The 16,536-nt window shown below is 31.1% G+C and overlaps 1 protein-coding gene across 1 annotated transcript; it reads right to left on the minus strand.

Moving 5' to 3' along the window:
- Positions 1-1,626: 1,626 nt before the first annotated feature.
- LOC142325819 (armadillo repeat-containing protein 7-like) lies at positions 1,627-12,791 on the minus strand. The gene is made up of 4 exons (XM_075367843.1): positions 12,415-12,791; positions 10,818-10,985; positions 5,454-5,591; positions 1,627-1,806 (listed from the first exon to the last, which is right to left on the minus strand). The coding sequence occupies exons 1-4, from the start codon at positions 12,524-12,526 to the stop codon at positions 1,649-1,651; spliced, it is 576 nt and encodes a 191-aa protein (XP_075223958.1). The 5' UTR covers positions 12,527-12,791; the 3' UTR covers positions 1,627-1,648.
- Positions 12,792-16,536: the final 3,745 nt, after the last annotated feature.

Genomic DNA, 16,536 nt, shown 5'->3' on the forward strand with positions numbered 1-16,536 from the left:
AAAGTACTTTCTCGGAATCCCACATCATCAGTCATGTATAGTATTTATAAAATGACATATTAAACATAAAATTAAAGGATTAAAATTGCAGTTACATATAAAGAGTATATTGAAGTCATTAAATAGAATAAAATAAAAACATTTAATAACATGTTTTTTTGTCTTCAGTCATTTGACTGGTTTGATGCAGCTCTCCAAGATTCCCTTTCTAGTGCTAGTCGTTTCATTTCGGTATACCCCCTACATCCTACATCCCTAACAATTTGTTTTACATATTCCAAACCTTGCCTGCCTTTTTTTTTCCTTCCAACTGTCCCTCCAATATTAAAGCGACTATTCCAGGATGCCTTAATATGTGGCCTATATAAGTCTGTCTGTCACTTCTTTTAGCTATATTTTTCCAAATGCTTCTTTCTTCATCTATTTTCCGCAACACCTCTTCATTTGTCGCTTTATCCACCCATCTGATTTTTAACATTCTCCTATAGCACCGCATTTCAAAAGCTTCTAATCTTTTCTTTTCAGGTACTCCGATCGTCCAAGTTTCACTTCCATATAAAGCGACGCTCCAAACATATACTTTCAAAAATCTTTTCCTGACATTTAAATTAACTTTTGATGTAAACAAATTATATTTCTGACTGAAGGCTCATTTCGCCTTTGCTATTCGGCATTTTATATCGCTCCTGCTTCGTCCATCTTTAGTAATTCTACTTACCAAATAACAAAATTCTTCTTCATCCGTAATCTTTTCTCCTCCTATTCTCACATTCAGTAGTCCATCTTTGTTATTTCTACTACATTTCATTACTTTTGTTTTGTTCTTGTTTATTTTCATGCGGTAGTTCTTGCGTAGGACTTCATCCATGCTGTTCGTTGTTTCTTCTAAATCCTTTTTACTCTCGGCTAGAATTACTACATCATCAGCAAATCGTAGCATCTTTATCTTTTCACCTTGTACTGTTACTCCGAATCTAAATTGTTCTTTAACATCATTAACTGCTAGTTCCATGTAAAGATTAAAAAGTAACAGAGATAGGGAACATCCTTGTCGGACTCCCTTTCTTATTACGGCTTCTTTCTTATGTTCTTCAATTATTACTGTTGCTGTTTGGTTCCTGTAATTGTTAGCAGTCATTCTTCTATCTCTGAATTTGAACCCTAATTTTTTAAAAATGCTGAACGTTATATTCCAGTCTGTTATCGAATACCTTTTCTAGGTCTATAAATGCCAAGTATGTCGGTTTGTTTTTCTTTAATCTTCCTTCTACTATTAATCTGAGGCCTAAAATTGCTTCCCTTGTCCCTATACTTTTCCTGAAACCAAATCGGTCTTCTCCTAACACTTCTTCCACTCTCCTCTCAATCCTTCTGTATAGAATTCTAGTTAAGATTTTTGATGCATGACTAGTTAAACTAATTGTTCTGTATTCTTCTAATAACACGTATATAAATATTATAAATATGTGTATAAATATTATACACAAGTGATGATGCTTTTACAAAACCCTGACACCCAAACACTTTCCTTTTTGAACTGTCATTTTTTATTCTTTTAGCCTAATTTATTAATTAATATATGTCTGATTAAAAACAACACATATACAAAAGTAAAAACACAAATAATTGCACATATTATATTTTTTTATTAAGTATTTGGTAATGGAATATAATTAACAGAATTTTTAACATCTTCAGTCTGATTACAATAATCTTCAAGAAATAATTTTGCTAAATTAACTAATCTTTGATTCTGGCTCAATGAAAATGTAAGCATACACTGAACTATTTCTGAACTGGTTATTTCTGAAAAAAAATTATATAAATTAATTATAAAATTATATTAATTAATTATATATATATAAAATCATGTACTGTATTATATATATATATATATATATATATACGTTTTTGCAATACAACATTATTTTCATAATTTTTCAAAATAATTTCCACCACACATACACTTTTCTATAATCTTCAAAACCAGTTTTCAAAGAAATCCCCTGCCATGTTTCGTTAGAGATCTGGGGATACTCATCGTCCCAAATCGGCAGTTAGGCAGTTCATCACTGCCTGAAAAATGCCTCCTTTCAGTTTGTTTTTTACCTTAGGAAACGGTGTGAAGTGAGATGGAGTGAGATTAGGAATGTAGAGAGGATACTCTAACAATTTGTTCCGGTGCTGGCCAAATACTCAACAAACTTTGCAGCATTATCATACTGAAGAGACCAAGTATCCATCCTTGATTTTAGGCGCAGCTTCTTGAGAGTTCAGACAACACTGGGCAGGTGTTCCTCAGTATACAATTTACTGGTAACTGTCTTCTGATTTTCCAACACGACTCCCTCTAAAAATATGACCACCACCATTCTCTTCTTCACTGATCTGGATTTTAAAATAGCATGAGGTTTCCTCATCTTTGTATACCCACACTTTGTTCTAAGCCTTGGTCAGGTCATCAACATAGTACAGGGATCAATCCATTTGAAGTGACCCAAGGAGTGGTTTGCTTGACCAATTCAAAAAAAATTGAACCTTACCCACTTATTTAAGCAGTTTACCTGTGGCGGCCATTTTTTTTACGCTGCAGACACCTATTTTTGTGATTTTAAGGGTTTGCTGAAAAAATTATTGGTCCTGGAAGGATGACACAAAAAGCAATTTAATTATATTTTCTCAAGGTAAAGATAGGTCCAGTGGTTTATTTACCTATCTCTCTTCTTTCTATGAGAAAATTACCAATAAAATTGAACAAGAAAAACGGTGAAATTTCACTTTGGTAATTTTTTTCAAAAAGTAGGGATGACATACACAGTTTGGATTATTTTTTTAAATGTAGGTATATGTTAGCAGTTTACCGTATATAATATTAACGGGTATACTTACCCAAACATCTTTACAACTAATTACTTTTGAAAACTAATTTTTTTTAAAAATACAAATTTTGGTTTCAAATAACTGACGGGGCTGGTAATAAAAATCTCAAATTTGCAAACCTTGCAGTGTTTTTGTAGATTTAATGGCAAATAAAAACGTTTCTTGTGTATTTTACTAATAAAAAAGTTATAATCTCTCGAAAATCATGAAAAACCTGTTAAAAGTGATACCATTTTGACTCTAATAAGTTTTTTCAAAAGTTCATCCAAGTAATATTTCTTTACTTTATGTAACTTTATTAATTCATGTAACTCTGGTTTCAGCATTTTTGAACTATATGGAATATGAATTTTCTCCAGCCAATTATCATATGGTTTCTTCTGGAGTTAGAATTTGGAGTTACAATACCTGTAATTACTTAAGGGGTGTTAACAACAACTACTACTAACATTGGTGGAAGATTTGGAATTAATTTTTCCCACGCCCAATTCATGAAATTGCCTATATTCATGTCATGGTAGTCGCCACTTTTTGAACTGGCTTTCCAATTAACGCATTTGGAATAAAACTGATTTTTCCTTCAGAATGAATTACTATTAAACGGTCACTTTATTAATCGGCACATGAAGACCCTCAACAATACCATCTGACCACAACGTTGTTGAATAATGTGAAATTAAAATGTACGTTTTTTATTAAAATAAACAATTGTAGCGTTTTGTCTGTACATAGCCATTGCCTGCAAATATTCAATTCTCTTCCACCTGATATCGGATTTCTCAATTAAAAGTTTTCTTTTATTTTCAGTTTTACACCATTTGAAACCTAATGCTTTCAGAATAACAACTAAAGTTGATTCACTGCCTTCAAAATCAATAGATGACTGAAGTTCTTAACTTATTTTTTTTAAAGTAGGTAATTTGGTCTTCTTTGAAAGAAATTCATTGAACACCTAAATTAAAACTTTCAAGTCCATTGACAGGTTTCGAATGTAGTTTATACTTTCTCAGCATGCTGAAAGAACACATGTTAATTGAAAAATCATTTCTTTTTCTCTTCTGAGTTTTTGAATCTGTGTTCTTGATATCTGAAAAGCAGTAGCACTTCTTTCTTCGCATTTTTGAATGTCACTTATATGTTTGTCGTCAGATAATTTACCTACATTTAGAGCTTTTTTTTCTCATAAAATCAAACATTATTGATAATTTCACGTGCTTAACTACTAACTTTTTTTCCTTAAATACAGATTTAAATTCTGCCACAGCAAACCACACTAACACATGAACAAAAATAAAATAATATATTACAAAAAATTTGCGAAAAACAATGAGTAATTATAAAATATTATGACTGCACAAAAATGCTATTCAAATACCTTCACTGAACATGACAAACTGGACTAAAGTCTATTTCTTTATACACACATTGTGTACTATGAGTGATGGATCCAAATATAATCGTGATGAAAGACATTATTTCTAACTGCAAGTATAAATTTTTACGGGCCTATACATAATACCAATCAGAGCAATAGTAATTGGTTAAGAAATTGTTATTGTTTACAAGATTGAGTCATTACGCATTTTTATACATGTAATCAACTCAAGCAGAAAGAATTGAACACACAACAACATAAATGTATTGTTTGGGTGCCCATATTGTTTGTAAGTTAAAAAATGAAATAAAAATAATAATTATGTGCAAAAATAATGCTTTGGAAAATAATATAATGAGATGTCAGCACGTAACATCACAAGCTCATAGATTTGCTGGGGCAACTATAATGTAACTTATTAGATGAATAATTGTTTATTTCTATAACAGTTTTCTTACACATTTTTAATTTCTCACCGATGGGTTGGTAATCTGCGAAGGGCAAATATTTTGGTAAATTGAGTTACAAAGCTTTCTTTCTACTTTTTGTAACTCATTGTACAATGGATACTTAGGTTAATTAGTTAATTTAGTCTGGAGATATCAAGTAAAACACAATAACTGATGAAAAAAGCCAATAAAATTAGGCTTATCTCCCAACACCCATGAAAGAAATAACATAAATAAACAACTGAATGATATATTAATGTAAGGGATCCCTAAAACAATTTAACTAAATGTAAATCCAAGATAAAGTATGTGACATAAGACATTAAAAGAAATAAAATGTTTTTTACCACACTTGTTAACAGGAGTTTGAATTAGGCAAAACCTCGTCAATAGCTATCTTCAACTACCTAAACTAAATTTTGTGTGAAAAAACTTAAAAGACCCTTTGATTAAAATTTTGAGATATGGGACCAATAAGGTCTGTATCTCCCTTTTCCCCCTTGACTGATTTTATTCAAAATTAGAAGACATCAAAGCCCCATATACAGAAATCATCATACCAAATTTCATCCAGGGTCATGAGATATCAAGATCTGTGAAAACCCGAACATATAAAATTTGACCTAAGTGATATACTTTTCCTTATAATATTATACTGCACGGCTATATGATATAACACAATATAGCCAAGAAAATAAATATAATGGATTGCATTTAAAAAGATAATATAAAATGAAGAATTTTCATACCGGTTTTTGACTGTGGTGTAATAAGAAACATTAGTGTTGTAATGGCTGATAAAACTGTTTCTTCATCATTTGAACTAAGAAATGTAGACACAGCAGCAACTCCACCGCTCAATAAAATATATTCTTTGTTTTCTGGATCTAAAAAAAAAGTAATTATATTAATTGGAAGAATTTAATTAAAGTAACTGCTCAAATATAATTAATTCAGGAATTATATTTATTACTGTTCAAAAATAAATCTTTTATTCTGATTGCTACATAATATTATATAATATAGAACATACAAGGAATGAGTAGGTAGGCTACTTCATGGATAAAAAAAGGAACTACTGAAGAATTTACTTGGATGGATCAAGGGAAACCATGGTAAAACCTTCATAAGAGTAGCAAACACAAAAAATTAAACAATTTATTTCTTAAAATATAAACTCTATGTGAAAGTATTAAATAATTAACCGCAAAATAATTTAAAATTCAGAAGACATTAATTTAAATTATTTATGTACAGTGGAGCTGTTCTAGAAAGGTGCTTTCCTCTGTACTTACAGCCATACATCTGCCCCCCTCCGCAAACGCCTTGTATATGTTGGAGATTCAGAAAGTTTAGGAATTTTATTTAATATTATTTAAAAATTCATCAACCAAGTATTAATCTTTCTTAAAAGAAAATTTTTATTATTTTTAAAAAAAATAACAGTATTCCCCTCAGTCAAACCAGACAACAGAAGTGTTTTCATGTAACTAACCAACATAATACTCTGGCTTACAGGAAAAGGACTTAATAAATTATCAAACCACTTAGAATACAATTAAAAATTTTTCTTTTAAAAAACGATAATACTTTGTCAATAAATTAAAAAAAAAAAAATTATTCAAAGTTTCCTGACAAAAGTTTTTATTAACATTTCATAACAATGTAGGAAATACTGGTCTACATCAATCCTCTTTTTAAGACTTGAAGGATCAGGGTTTATACATGAGGAATTTCCTTACTGTAATAAAAAATCTCCATTTTTTGAGATTGCAGTGATTTGCCTTTCTATCTTCTTCTATCCAGTTACATAATGACAAGTCATTTGTAGCTTTTAACCCAAGATTTGAGTCACAAATGAGAAATGAATTATTAATGGTAGTCTATTAGTTATGCTGGAGAGTATAGTTAGAATAATAAAAACATATGAAGTTATAAATGGCAGATATTGTAAAGTTACACAAAAAAAAAGAATCTTCAAAATATCTATTTAAATTGTATACATGTACAAATAGTTTTCATTAACCTCTTCTGAATTATTTATTTTTACTTTCTCAATTATATTGTATAGGTATACATTATACCATATAATACAATCCTAATTGGATAAAATTTTGTAAATCTTAACGTTTCACAAACTCTTCTAACAAAAAAATACAATTTTGGCGTTGAAAAATTCCAGAAGATGTAAACATATTGCCCTTTTATTTTTTATTGATATTTCTGGATAGGTGGACCAATTCAAATGAAGTTTGGTACAATGTTTTTAGTATATGCAGGGCACTGATAACATTGAACTTTGATCACAATTCATGAAGGGGAGGGGGGAAAAAGATCTTATGGGGTACCATATCTTAAAATTTTATTCAAAGGGTATGTATGTAAATATAATGTGTTCAAAAAGTGAAACAATCTGATGGAAGAATATTTCCTTCTTTTGCTGGAGGTTTAATTGAGAGAAAATGGATTATTATACAATTCAGCAGAAAATATTCATTGTCTCCCAGTATATTAGATGTTCCAGTTATTCCTGGACCTAGAATTTCTTTACAGAAAAATATGGTGTGGATGCACCAAACAAATCCTCCATCAAGCAGCTGTACAATAAGTTCCAAGAGACAGTGAGTGTGGCTGATGCAGCCAAAAATGGTTGACTGAAAGTGCTAACAGCAGAAAAGTTGATCGATGTGAAAGCTGCATATTGTTAGTCCCAAGAAGTCTGTGCGACTGCCGGTCACAGCCTCGCACAACGGTTTACAGACATATCTGTACAGAATTTGTGTTGTTAATTGCAGACACTGGAAAATGTGTAGCTTTTTCTGTCAAAGGTTCATATCATCTGTAACGCCAGACGGGGAAGAACTTGATAATCGGTTTTGGTCTGACGAGACATGGTTCCACCTTGATGAATACGTGAATGTACAGAATTCACGCATTTGATGTACAGGAAATCCACATCAGCTGCACGGACAAAAAGGGCGGGTGTTTGGTGTGTAATTTAACATGGGCGAATCTTCATGATATTCTTTAATGGCACAGTGAACAGTGAGTGCTACTTACAGATGGTGCAACAATTTGTAAACACCGTAGACCGACTAGAGTACACTGGTTTCAACAGGACAAAGCTACGGTTCATACAGCCAAAAACACCATGACTTTCTTGAATCGGTGTTTTCATGGACAAATGATTTTGAAGGGGTTGAGACTCCCTTGGTCTCCGGATTTATCCCCTCTTGACTGTTTCTTGTGGGATACCTTACATATGCTGTTTACAAAACTCATCCTCATGCCATTCCCGAATTGGAGAGCTAAACTGAACAATGTGTCACTGCAATTCCTCAACAAACATTACAACATGTGTTTAAGAGCATGAAACATCATATTCAATTATGTGAATCGAATAATGGAGGCCGTTTTCTACTACTATTGTAACTTACTCATTTTCCCGTAAGGTTGCATCGTCACTTTTTGCCGTCTGTAAATACGACTTTTTTTCTGATCATCCGATGCTTCTATCAGCACACAATCCATACGATGACGCCAAGTGTGGGACGATAGTGCATCGACAGGAAATACAATCGATTATTGTGATATTCCATGCTCTTTCAGCAATCTAAAAATTCTATTTTTATAGTAATATAAATTTAAAATTTAAAATTGTTTATTTTTAAATAATTTCTAATTAATGATAATTTTCTTAAGTGATTTCATCTCCAATGAAATCAAATTAAAAAGTCTGATTTATTCATACGACAAAAACCTATCTGTTAAAAAAAAAAAATTGCATATATTCATATAAAAAAAAATCGATTCTAATCAAAACAGACTTTTAACAGTATTTTACTGAGAAAAAGTGCATTTTTATGCTTGCATTGCCATTTTAATTAAACAGATTACTGATTGATTTAAAGCCTTTTCCGCCAATTTACTAAAAACCCACACACAACTACTAAAAAAGTTAAATTTCATTAGAAAAATGAATTTTTAAATTATCTGAAAATTAAACAGTTTTAACTTTTTCTAAATTTAAACTTTTTCAGTTTAATTTATAAAATTTAAAAGATAAATTTTATAATGAAACTATTAAAATTTATTGATTGGCTGCTTAATATTTTCATCTAAATTCTTAGCACATAAAAGAGCAATTTTTAATTTCCTGGCGAAGTGGTAAGTATGGTGATTTTGAGATCTTACATAAGAAGTCTATGCAACGCCCATCTATCCAGTCTGGTCTCTCCATCGGTAGTGCCCACATGGCACTGGGCAAATATTTAAAGATGCATCAATACAGAATTTATTTCATTCATGACTTGTTACCTGCAGACACTGGAAAACATGTAATTTTCTGTCAGCGGTTCATGTCATCTGTAACGATAGATGGGAAAGAACTCGATGAATATTTTCAATCTGATGAGGCACAGTTCCACCTCGATGGATACATGAATGCACGGAAATAACGCATTTGAAAACATACACATCAGCTGCACAAGTCTCCTGTGCACAGACAAAAAGTGGGTGTTTGGTGAGCAATGTCACATAAGTGAAAATTCATGACATTCATTCATTCATGGCACACTGAACAGTGTAGCGCTACATACAGATAGTGCAACAATTTGTAAACACCATACCTGCCGATCAGCTAGAGTACATGTGGTTTCAAATGGACAATGCTACGGCTCATACAGCCAACAACATTATGACTTTCTTGGATCTGTGTTTTCAGGGACAAGTGATTTCAAAGGGGTTGTGACCCCCTTGGTCTCCTGATTTATTCCCTCCTGACTTTTTCTTTTAGGGATGCCTTAAGGATGCTGCTTACACCATTCCCGAATTGCAGAGTGAAATCGAACGATATGTCGCTGCAATTCCTCAACAAATGTTGCAACATGTGTTTAAGAGCATGCAACTTCATGTTCAATTATGTGAATCGCTCAATGGAAGCCACGTCCAACAACTATTGTAACTTACTCATTTTCCAATAAGGTTGTGGCACTTTTTGGACACCTGTTTTTTCAAATAATTAAATGCTTCTCAGATAGCTAAGGAACTTTTTAATGGTGTTTCTTGTCTTATTCAAATCCCCATAAAGAGTGGGGGTAGAAAATTATTTTTTTATTTTTTGTCATTTCTGGATGGATGAAAAGCCACAATGTTATATTAATTAGAAAATTCCTTAAATAATTACTTTGGTTATATATTTGTACATTTTCATTTAGGTGCGGTGAAGAAAAATAAACCATTTTTTTCACTAATTATTCTACTTTATATCTTTAGATTAGATTAACTGATTTTTAATAAATTTTGTATGATGATTTCTGAATATGAGTCATTGATGCCATTTAGTTTTGATTTCAATTAGTCTAATGGTGTAGAGTAACATCCATCATAAGTCCCGTATCTCAAAATTTTATTCAAGGTGTAAACTATTTTTTTTAAATAATTCTTTATTTTTATATTTAAATATTTTAGTATTCCACTAAATTTTTCTTTAAAGGAGTATAGTCTGTTTAGGAAAATGACCTTTGTAGGCAGAAATAGAAAGTTCTGCAACTATTTGCCAGCTTTATTAATTATCTTATTTATTTGCATATCTTCACATATTTTGTTTATTATTGTTTCATATATCTAAATTTTTAATTTCTTTATATTAACATGTTCTATGTTTTTATTTTAGATAAATTAATCTTTTATTCTGATTGGTACATACTAATATGTTATTTAGGTCACATAATTAATGGTAATTGTGCTACTCCATGGTTAAAAAAATAGTATTTACTTGGATGGATCAAGGGAAACCATAATAAAACTTTGATCAGAGCAGTATCACAAAATTCACACATAATGAAATACATACATGATTAAAAGCCAGGTTAATTATTCAAATATAAACTCTACATGATGATATTAAATATGTAAAAAAATAATTATAACATAAATCACAATTCAGAAAGCATTTATGGAAATTATTTGAAGACATAATTATGTATATGTTTTACAACATATGTAGAAACTTCAACATTTTTTAGAAAATATTTTTATTTACTACTATTTAAAAATATTAGCATCCACTTACAACAAGATAAGCTTTCTATGAACATGTAATTTTTTCTTACCTAGAGCTAGATTACAAAGTCCTGATATAGCAAATCTGGTGAGTAAGTAATCATCATCAGCTAAAAGATCTAAAAATATATTTAGTACAGATAATTCTCTCAAGAATTCATAATTAATCGGATCATACGCAAAATTTGCTAAATTTGCAATTAACTGACATTTCATATCTGAAAAAAAAATTAAAAATTAAAATATGTAGTGGTGAATTGTGTCAACATTAGAGCACATAATTCATTGATTGTATCTGGTAAAGCCTAAATTCTAGAATATTACCTTAATCACATGTTGAATGTAATATATCTATAGAAGATTATTATGATTATGTAATAATTAATATTATATCTTATTTTAATAATAAATATTAATATTTTACTGCACTGTTTCCTGTGTTTGTGTTTTGTTTCAGATTTGAATAAATAAATTATGTTTATCATTTAGCCACTAGGAGTGTTCTACTGTTTATTTACTCAAAATCACTTTTGAAGAGAATTCCAATGTATTATGTCACTACTTGAAATGAAGTCTCCCTATTAATGTTCATAGCTGAATATGGTAAAAATTCTCCAGATATGAAACTTATTAAATAAATTATTAGAAAGATTTTTAGAGACTGGCTCAATACAAAAAGATAAAAAAAAGGCTGGAATACTGTCAGTTAGTGAAGAATCAGTAGATATAGTTCATAATATTTTTACTCATTCACCTAATAATTCAGGGAGAGCAACTTCATGGCAGTTACAAATCCTTAAGTTTATATTGCACAAGTGTAATAGAAAAGCTTAAAGCTTCATGCACATAAAATTCAAATTTTGAAGCATCAAACAGAAAACATAATGATCATAAACACGAGTGCTTTGCTAACCTCATTTTCTCATCCAAAAATATAATTCACTCGTGAAATGGAAATAAATTAACGTTCTTAATTTGACTGCAGTAAAACAAAAAAATAGTTTTTTTTACACACAAAATATGACGAAAATTGGCAACTGACATTATCATAAATGCCAATTTATATCATACAGATTCACAAAAGATGGGTGACAGGTGTTTGTAATTAATTTTATTACAAAAATGACTGTGATTACGTTATGATTAAAGTGAGGTTCATGACTGTAGACTGAAACGTAATACGAATTAAGACTGACAAAACTCAAAACTTCAGCAAGTCCAGCTTCTAAATAACAACATATTCTTTCAATGATATATTTAACATGAAGTAACTATAAGCAAACAAAATCAAAATGGAAGAAGACATGATAATAACCTAAATATTCAACCTTTTACACCAATAAAGAACATTATATTTATTTATTTTAAAATGTTATAATTTAATCAGATTATGAGATTATAGATTGAAGATAGTAGTTAAATAATCAATCTATAAATAAGGTAAATTTTGTTTTATTGTTAATATTCAAAACAATAGTTAAATTGGTGAATTTAAATACCTTTATTTAGTGAAGATACGAACCAACAAAAAAAAAACAAATACAAATAAAATCTGAAAATACACAAAATTAAACAAACTACGGTATATACAAAAAAAAAACTTATTAAAAAAAATCATCATTATTTATTATTATGAATAATAGTTACCCAAACTAGTGGTAATAGCTGAGTATTCTTCAACAAGTTTTTTTAAATATTCTAATCTTTCAGGTTTTTTGTGACCAGATCTTTCCTTCAATCTTTGAAATGTATTAAACATTTTAAAATAAGAAACTTTACAATAACGTTTCACCAACAAAACTTTAACCTAAAAACTGCCAAACGTATGTTATGAAAACAATGTTTATTTAATATAGATAGGTCAGTCAATACTGAAGTAGTTAAAGAACGTCTTCTTCAAATGTTTGGTCTAACCCACCCGGTTGGTTTAGTTGTTTTCCCAAATTAGTTGATTTGAAAGTCGACAGTTCCATCGTTCAAGTCCTAGTATAAAACCAGTTATTTTTACATGGATTTGAATACTAGATCGTGGATACACCGGTGTTCTTTGGTGGTTGGGTTTCAATTAACCACACATCTCAGGAACGGTCAACCTGAGACTACACTTCATTTACATTGATACACATCATCCTCTGAAGTAGTATCTTGCGATGGTTCCGGAGGCTAAACAGGAAAAGAGAGAGAGAAAGTGTTTGGTTCATGTTTGCCGCATCGTATTATTTCATTGCTCAAATAAAAGTCCATTTTATTTAACTGTAATTCACTTTCTATTTATTTATATTATTATGTTTAGAATTAAATTTCCTGCAAGTTTTATTAAAGAGTTTTATCTGTTTATTGGCAAATTAACAAAGATATTCCAACGTAAAAAAGCATGTTTTTTGACTCTCGCTATTTGCGTTTTTCTAGACTACAGAGGTTACAATTCTCAGACTCATTTTTCTCAATTTGTTAGATTGGATTTCATATGAAACCATCAAATTAGCATTAATTTTTGCATCCCAAGAATTTCTGTATGGATTCATTTCACTGGAGGAGATGAAATCTGGGCGAAATTTTTCGCCAGCCGTAACTTGTTAACGAAGCGTTTCCGAACCCATGTTTATATGTATACTCTTTTATTTACTTTTACAAGTGGAATAAACTGCCAAAGTATCTACTTAACGTGGTAAATCACTCTGCATATATACTGTACTCTGTATATATATATATATATATATAGTCAGCCCCACCTAGCCAGAACCTAGGTCGGCCTAGGCGAACCTCCGGAGCCCACTCAGGTCAACTCTGTGCCTCCCGGGATTACCCCAAGGCCACAGAGCTAGCTTCGCTCACCATTCACATGTTGAAGTGGGACGGCGCCTTGGACACCTGTAGAACTCGCTTCGGTCATCATTCCCGTCTACTCAGAGGACTCTGCCAATGGACCCTGCACTGTTCGTTATCCTCATGATTGTGAGAATACTGCTGATACATAACAATTAAAGTATTTAGGCTTTATAAAAACCTGAAAAAGAGACTAAATTACAAAAGACAGAATAAAAGTAGTTATTGTAATTAAAGTACACATAACTTTGACGACGAAAATTTCATAACTTATTTCTGTGCCATGGAGGCAGAAATATAGCAATGAAGTAAAAGGATTAATTTTTTTTTCTTAAATAATATCTTTAATTTACAACTTTACCCTCCTTGGTGGTGAAGAAATAATGTGTATTTTAATGACACTAGGCCCTCAGTCTTATTATACCATGTTTACTCATGGTACCATAGTACTTATTATATCATGAGTACAATGGTTATATCATGGTACTCAGTATTATACCATGGAAAGTTTAAAACCTTCCATGGTGTAATACCAGTGTATCCTAAAACTTTGAAAGCAGTCGATCGGTTGGTTCTTCGAGATGAAATGCATCCTAAAACCTTCTTAGTTATGCCAAGAAACATGGGTAAAAATTTGTTTGCGATTGAACGAGTAGTTTTTATTTCCTTGTTCGAAGTAACGGAAGTATTATGTGATTGCAAAAAATTTTTATGTGATTCCAAAATCATTTAGATTTTGGAATTTTTCTTAACTGCAGCAATAAGCCCATATCATTGAGAGATTCTCAGTGATATGTCATATGTGGTACTTATTTTCATTGGTTGCAGGGATATAGGAAAATGAAATTTTAATTAATGAAGTATTGGATCTTACAAGAGAAAGGCACATCGATTCAAATCAGACTTCATTTTCTTTTTGCAACCTTTTTTAAAAATTATATTGATTTATTAATAATTATTACCTCTGAATGTAAAAAAAGATTTGCAATAAATAATAATTCAATAATAATAATAATATATATATATATATATATTTTTTTTTTTTTTGTCTTCAGTCATTTGACTGGTTTGATGCAGCTCTCCAAGATTCCCTATCTAGTGCTAGTCGTTTCATTTCAGTATACCCTCTACATCCTACATCCCCAACAATTTGTTTTACATACTCCAAACGTGGCCTGCCTACACAATTTTTCCCTTCTACCTGTCCTTCCAATATTAAAGCGACTATTCCAGGATGCCTTAGTATGTGGCCTATAAGTCTGTCTCTTCTTTTAACTATATTCTTCCAAATGCTTCTTTCTTCATCTATTTGCCGCAATACCTCTTCATTTGTCACTTTATCCACCCATCTGATTTTTAACATTCTCCTATAGCACCACATTTCAAAAGCTTCTAATCTTTTCTTCTCAGATACTCCGATTGTCCAAGTTTCACTTCCATATAAAGCGACACTCCAAACATACACTTTCAAAAATCTTTTCCTGACATTTAAATTAATTTTTGATGTAAACAAATTATATTTCTTACTGAAGGCTCGTTTAGCTTGTGCTATTCGGCATTTTATATCGCTCCTGCTTCGTCCATCTTTAGTAATTTTACTTCCCAAATAACAAAATTCTTCTACCTCCATAATCTTTTCTCCTCCTATTTTCACATTCAGTGGTCCATCTTTGTTATTTCTACTACATTTCATTACTTTTGTTTTGTTCTTGTTTATTTTCATGCGATAGTTCTTGCGTAGGACTTCATCTATGCCGTTCATTGTTTCTTCTAAATCCTTTTTACTCTCGGCTAGAATTACTATATCATCAGCAAATCGTAGCATCTTTATCTTTTCACCTTGTACTGTTACTCCGAATCTAAATTGTTCTTTAACATCATTAACTGCTAGTTCCATGTAAAGATTAAAAAGTAACGGAGATAGGGAACATCCTTGTCGGACTCCCTTTCTTATTAGGGCTTCTTTCTTATGTTCTTCAATTGTTATTGTTGCTGTTTGGTTCCTGTACATGTTAGCAATTGTTCTTCTATCTCTGTATTTGAACCCTAATTTTTTTAAAATGCTGAACATTTTATTCCAATCTACGTTATCGAAAGCCTTTTCTAGGTCTATAAACGCCAAGTATGTTGGTTTGTTTTTCTTTAATCTTCCTTCTACTATTAATCTGAGGCCTAAAATTGCTTCCCTTGTCCCTATACTTTTCCTGAAACCAAATTGGTCTTCTCCTAACACTTCTTCCACTCTCCTCTCAATTCTTCTGTATAAAATTCTAGTTAAGATTTTTGATGCATGACTAGTTAAACTAATTGTTCTGTATTCTTCACATTTATCTGCCCCTGCTTTCTTTGGTATCATTACTATAACACTTTTTTTGAAGTCTGACGGAAATTGCCCTTTTTCATAAATATTACACACCAGTTTGTATAATCTATCAATCGCTTCCTCACCTGCACTGCGCAGTAATTCTACAGGTATTCCGTCTATTCCAGGAGCCTTTCTGCCATTTAAATCTTTTAATGCTCTCTTAAATTCAGATCTCAGTATTGTTTCTCCCATTTCATCCTCCTCAACTTCCTCTTCTTCCTCTATAACACCATTTTCTAATTCATTTCCTCCGTATAACTCTTCAATATATTCCACCCATCTATCGACTTTACCTTTCGTATTATATATTGGTGTACCATCTTTGTTTAACACATTATTAGATTTTAATTTATGTACCCCAAAATTTTCCTTAACTTTCCTGTATGCTCCGTCAATTTTACCAATGTTCATTTCTCTTTCCACTTCTGAACACTTTTCTTTAATCCACTCTTCTTTCGCCAGTTTGCATTTCCTATTTATAGCATTTCTTAATTGCCGATAGTTCCTTTTACTTTCTTCATCATTAGCATTCTTATATTTTCTACGTTCATCCATCAGCTGCAATATATCGTCTGAAA

This window comes from Lycorma delicatula, chromosome 5 (genome assembly GCF_047948215.1).
Source record: "Lycorma delicatula isolate Av1 chromosome 5, ASM4794821v1, whole genome shotgun sequence".
Taxonomy (NCBI): domain Eukaryota; kingdom Metazoa; phylum Arthropoda; class Insecta; order Hemiptera; family Fulgoridae; genus Lycorma; species Lycorma delicatula.

Excerpts from the sequence above, each read along its gene's own strand:
- LOC142325819 (XM_075367843.1), bottom strand. The coding sequence starts at position 12,526 with ATGTTTAATACATTTCAAAGATTGAAGGAAAGATCTGGTCACAAAAAA. Across the intron at positions 5,592-10,817 it reads ACTTTGTAATCTAGCTCTAG|ATCCAGAAAACAAAGAATAT; the intron begins GTAAGAAAAAAT and ends CTTTTTTTTTAG. Across the intron at positions 1,807-5,453 it reads TACACCACAGTCAAAAACCG|AAATAACCAGTTCAGAAATA; the intron begins GTATGAAAATTC and ends ATTTTTTTTCAG.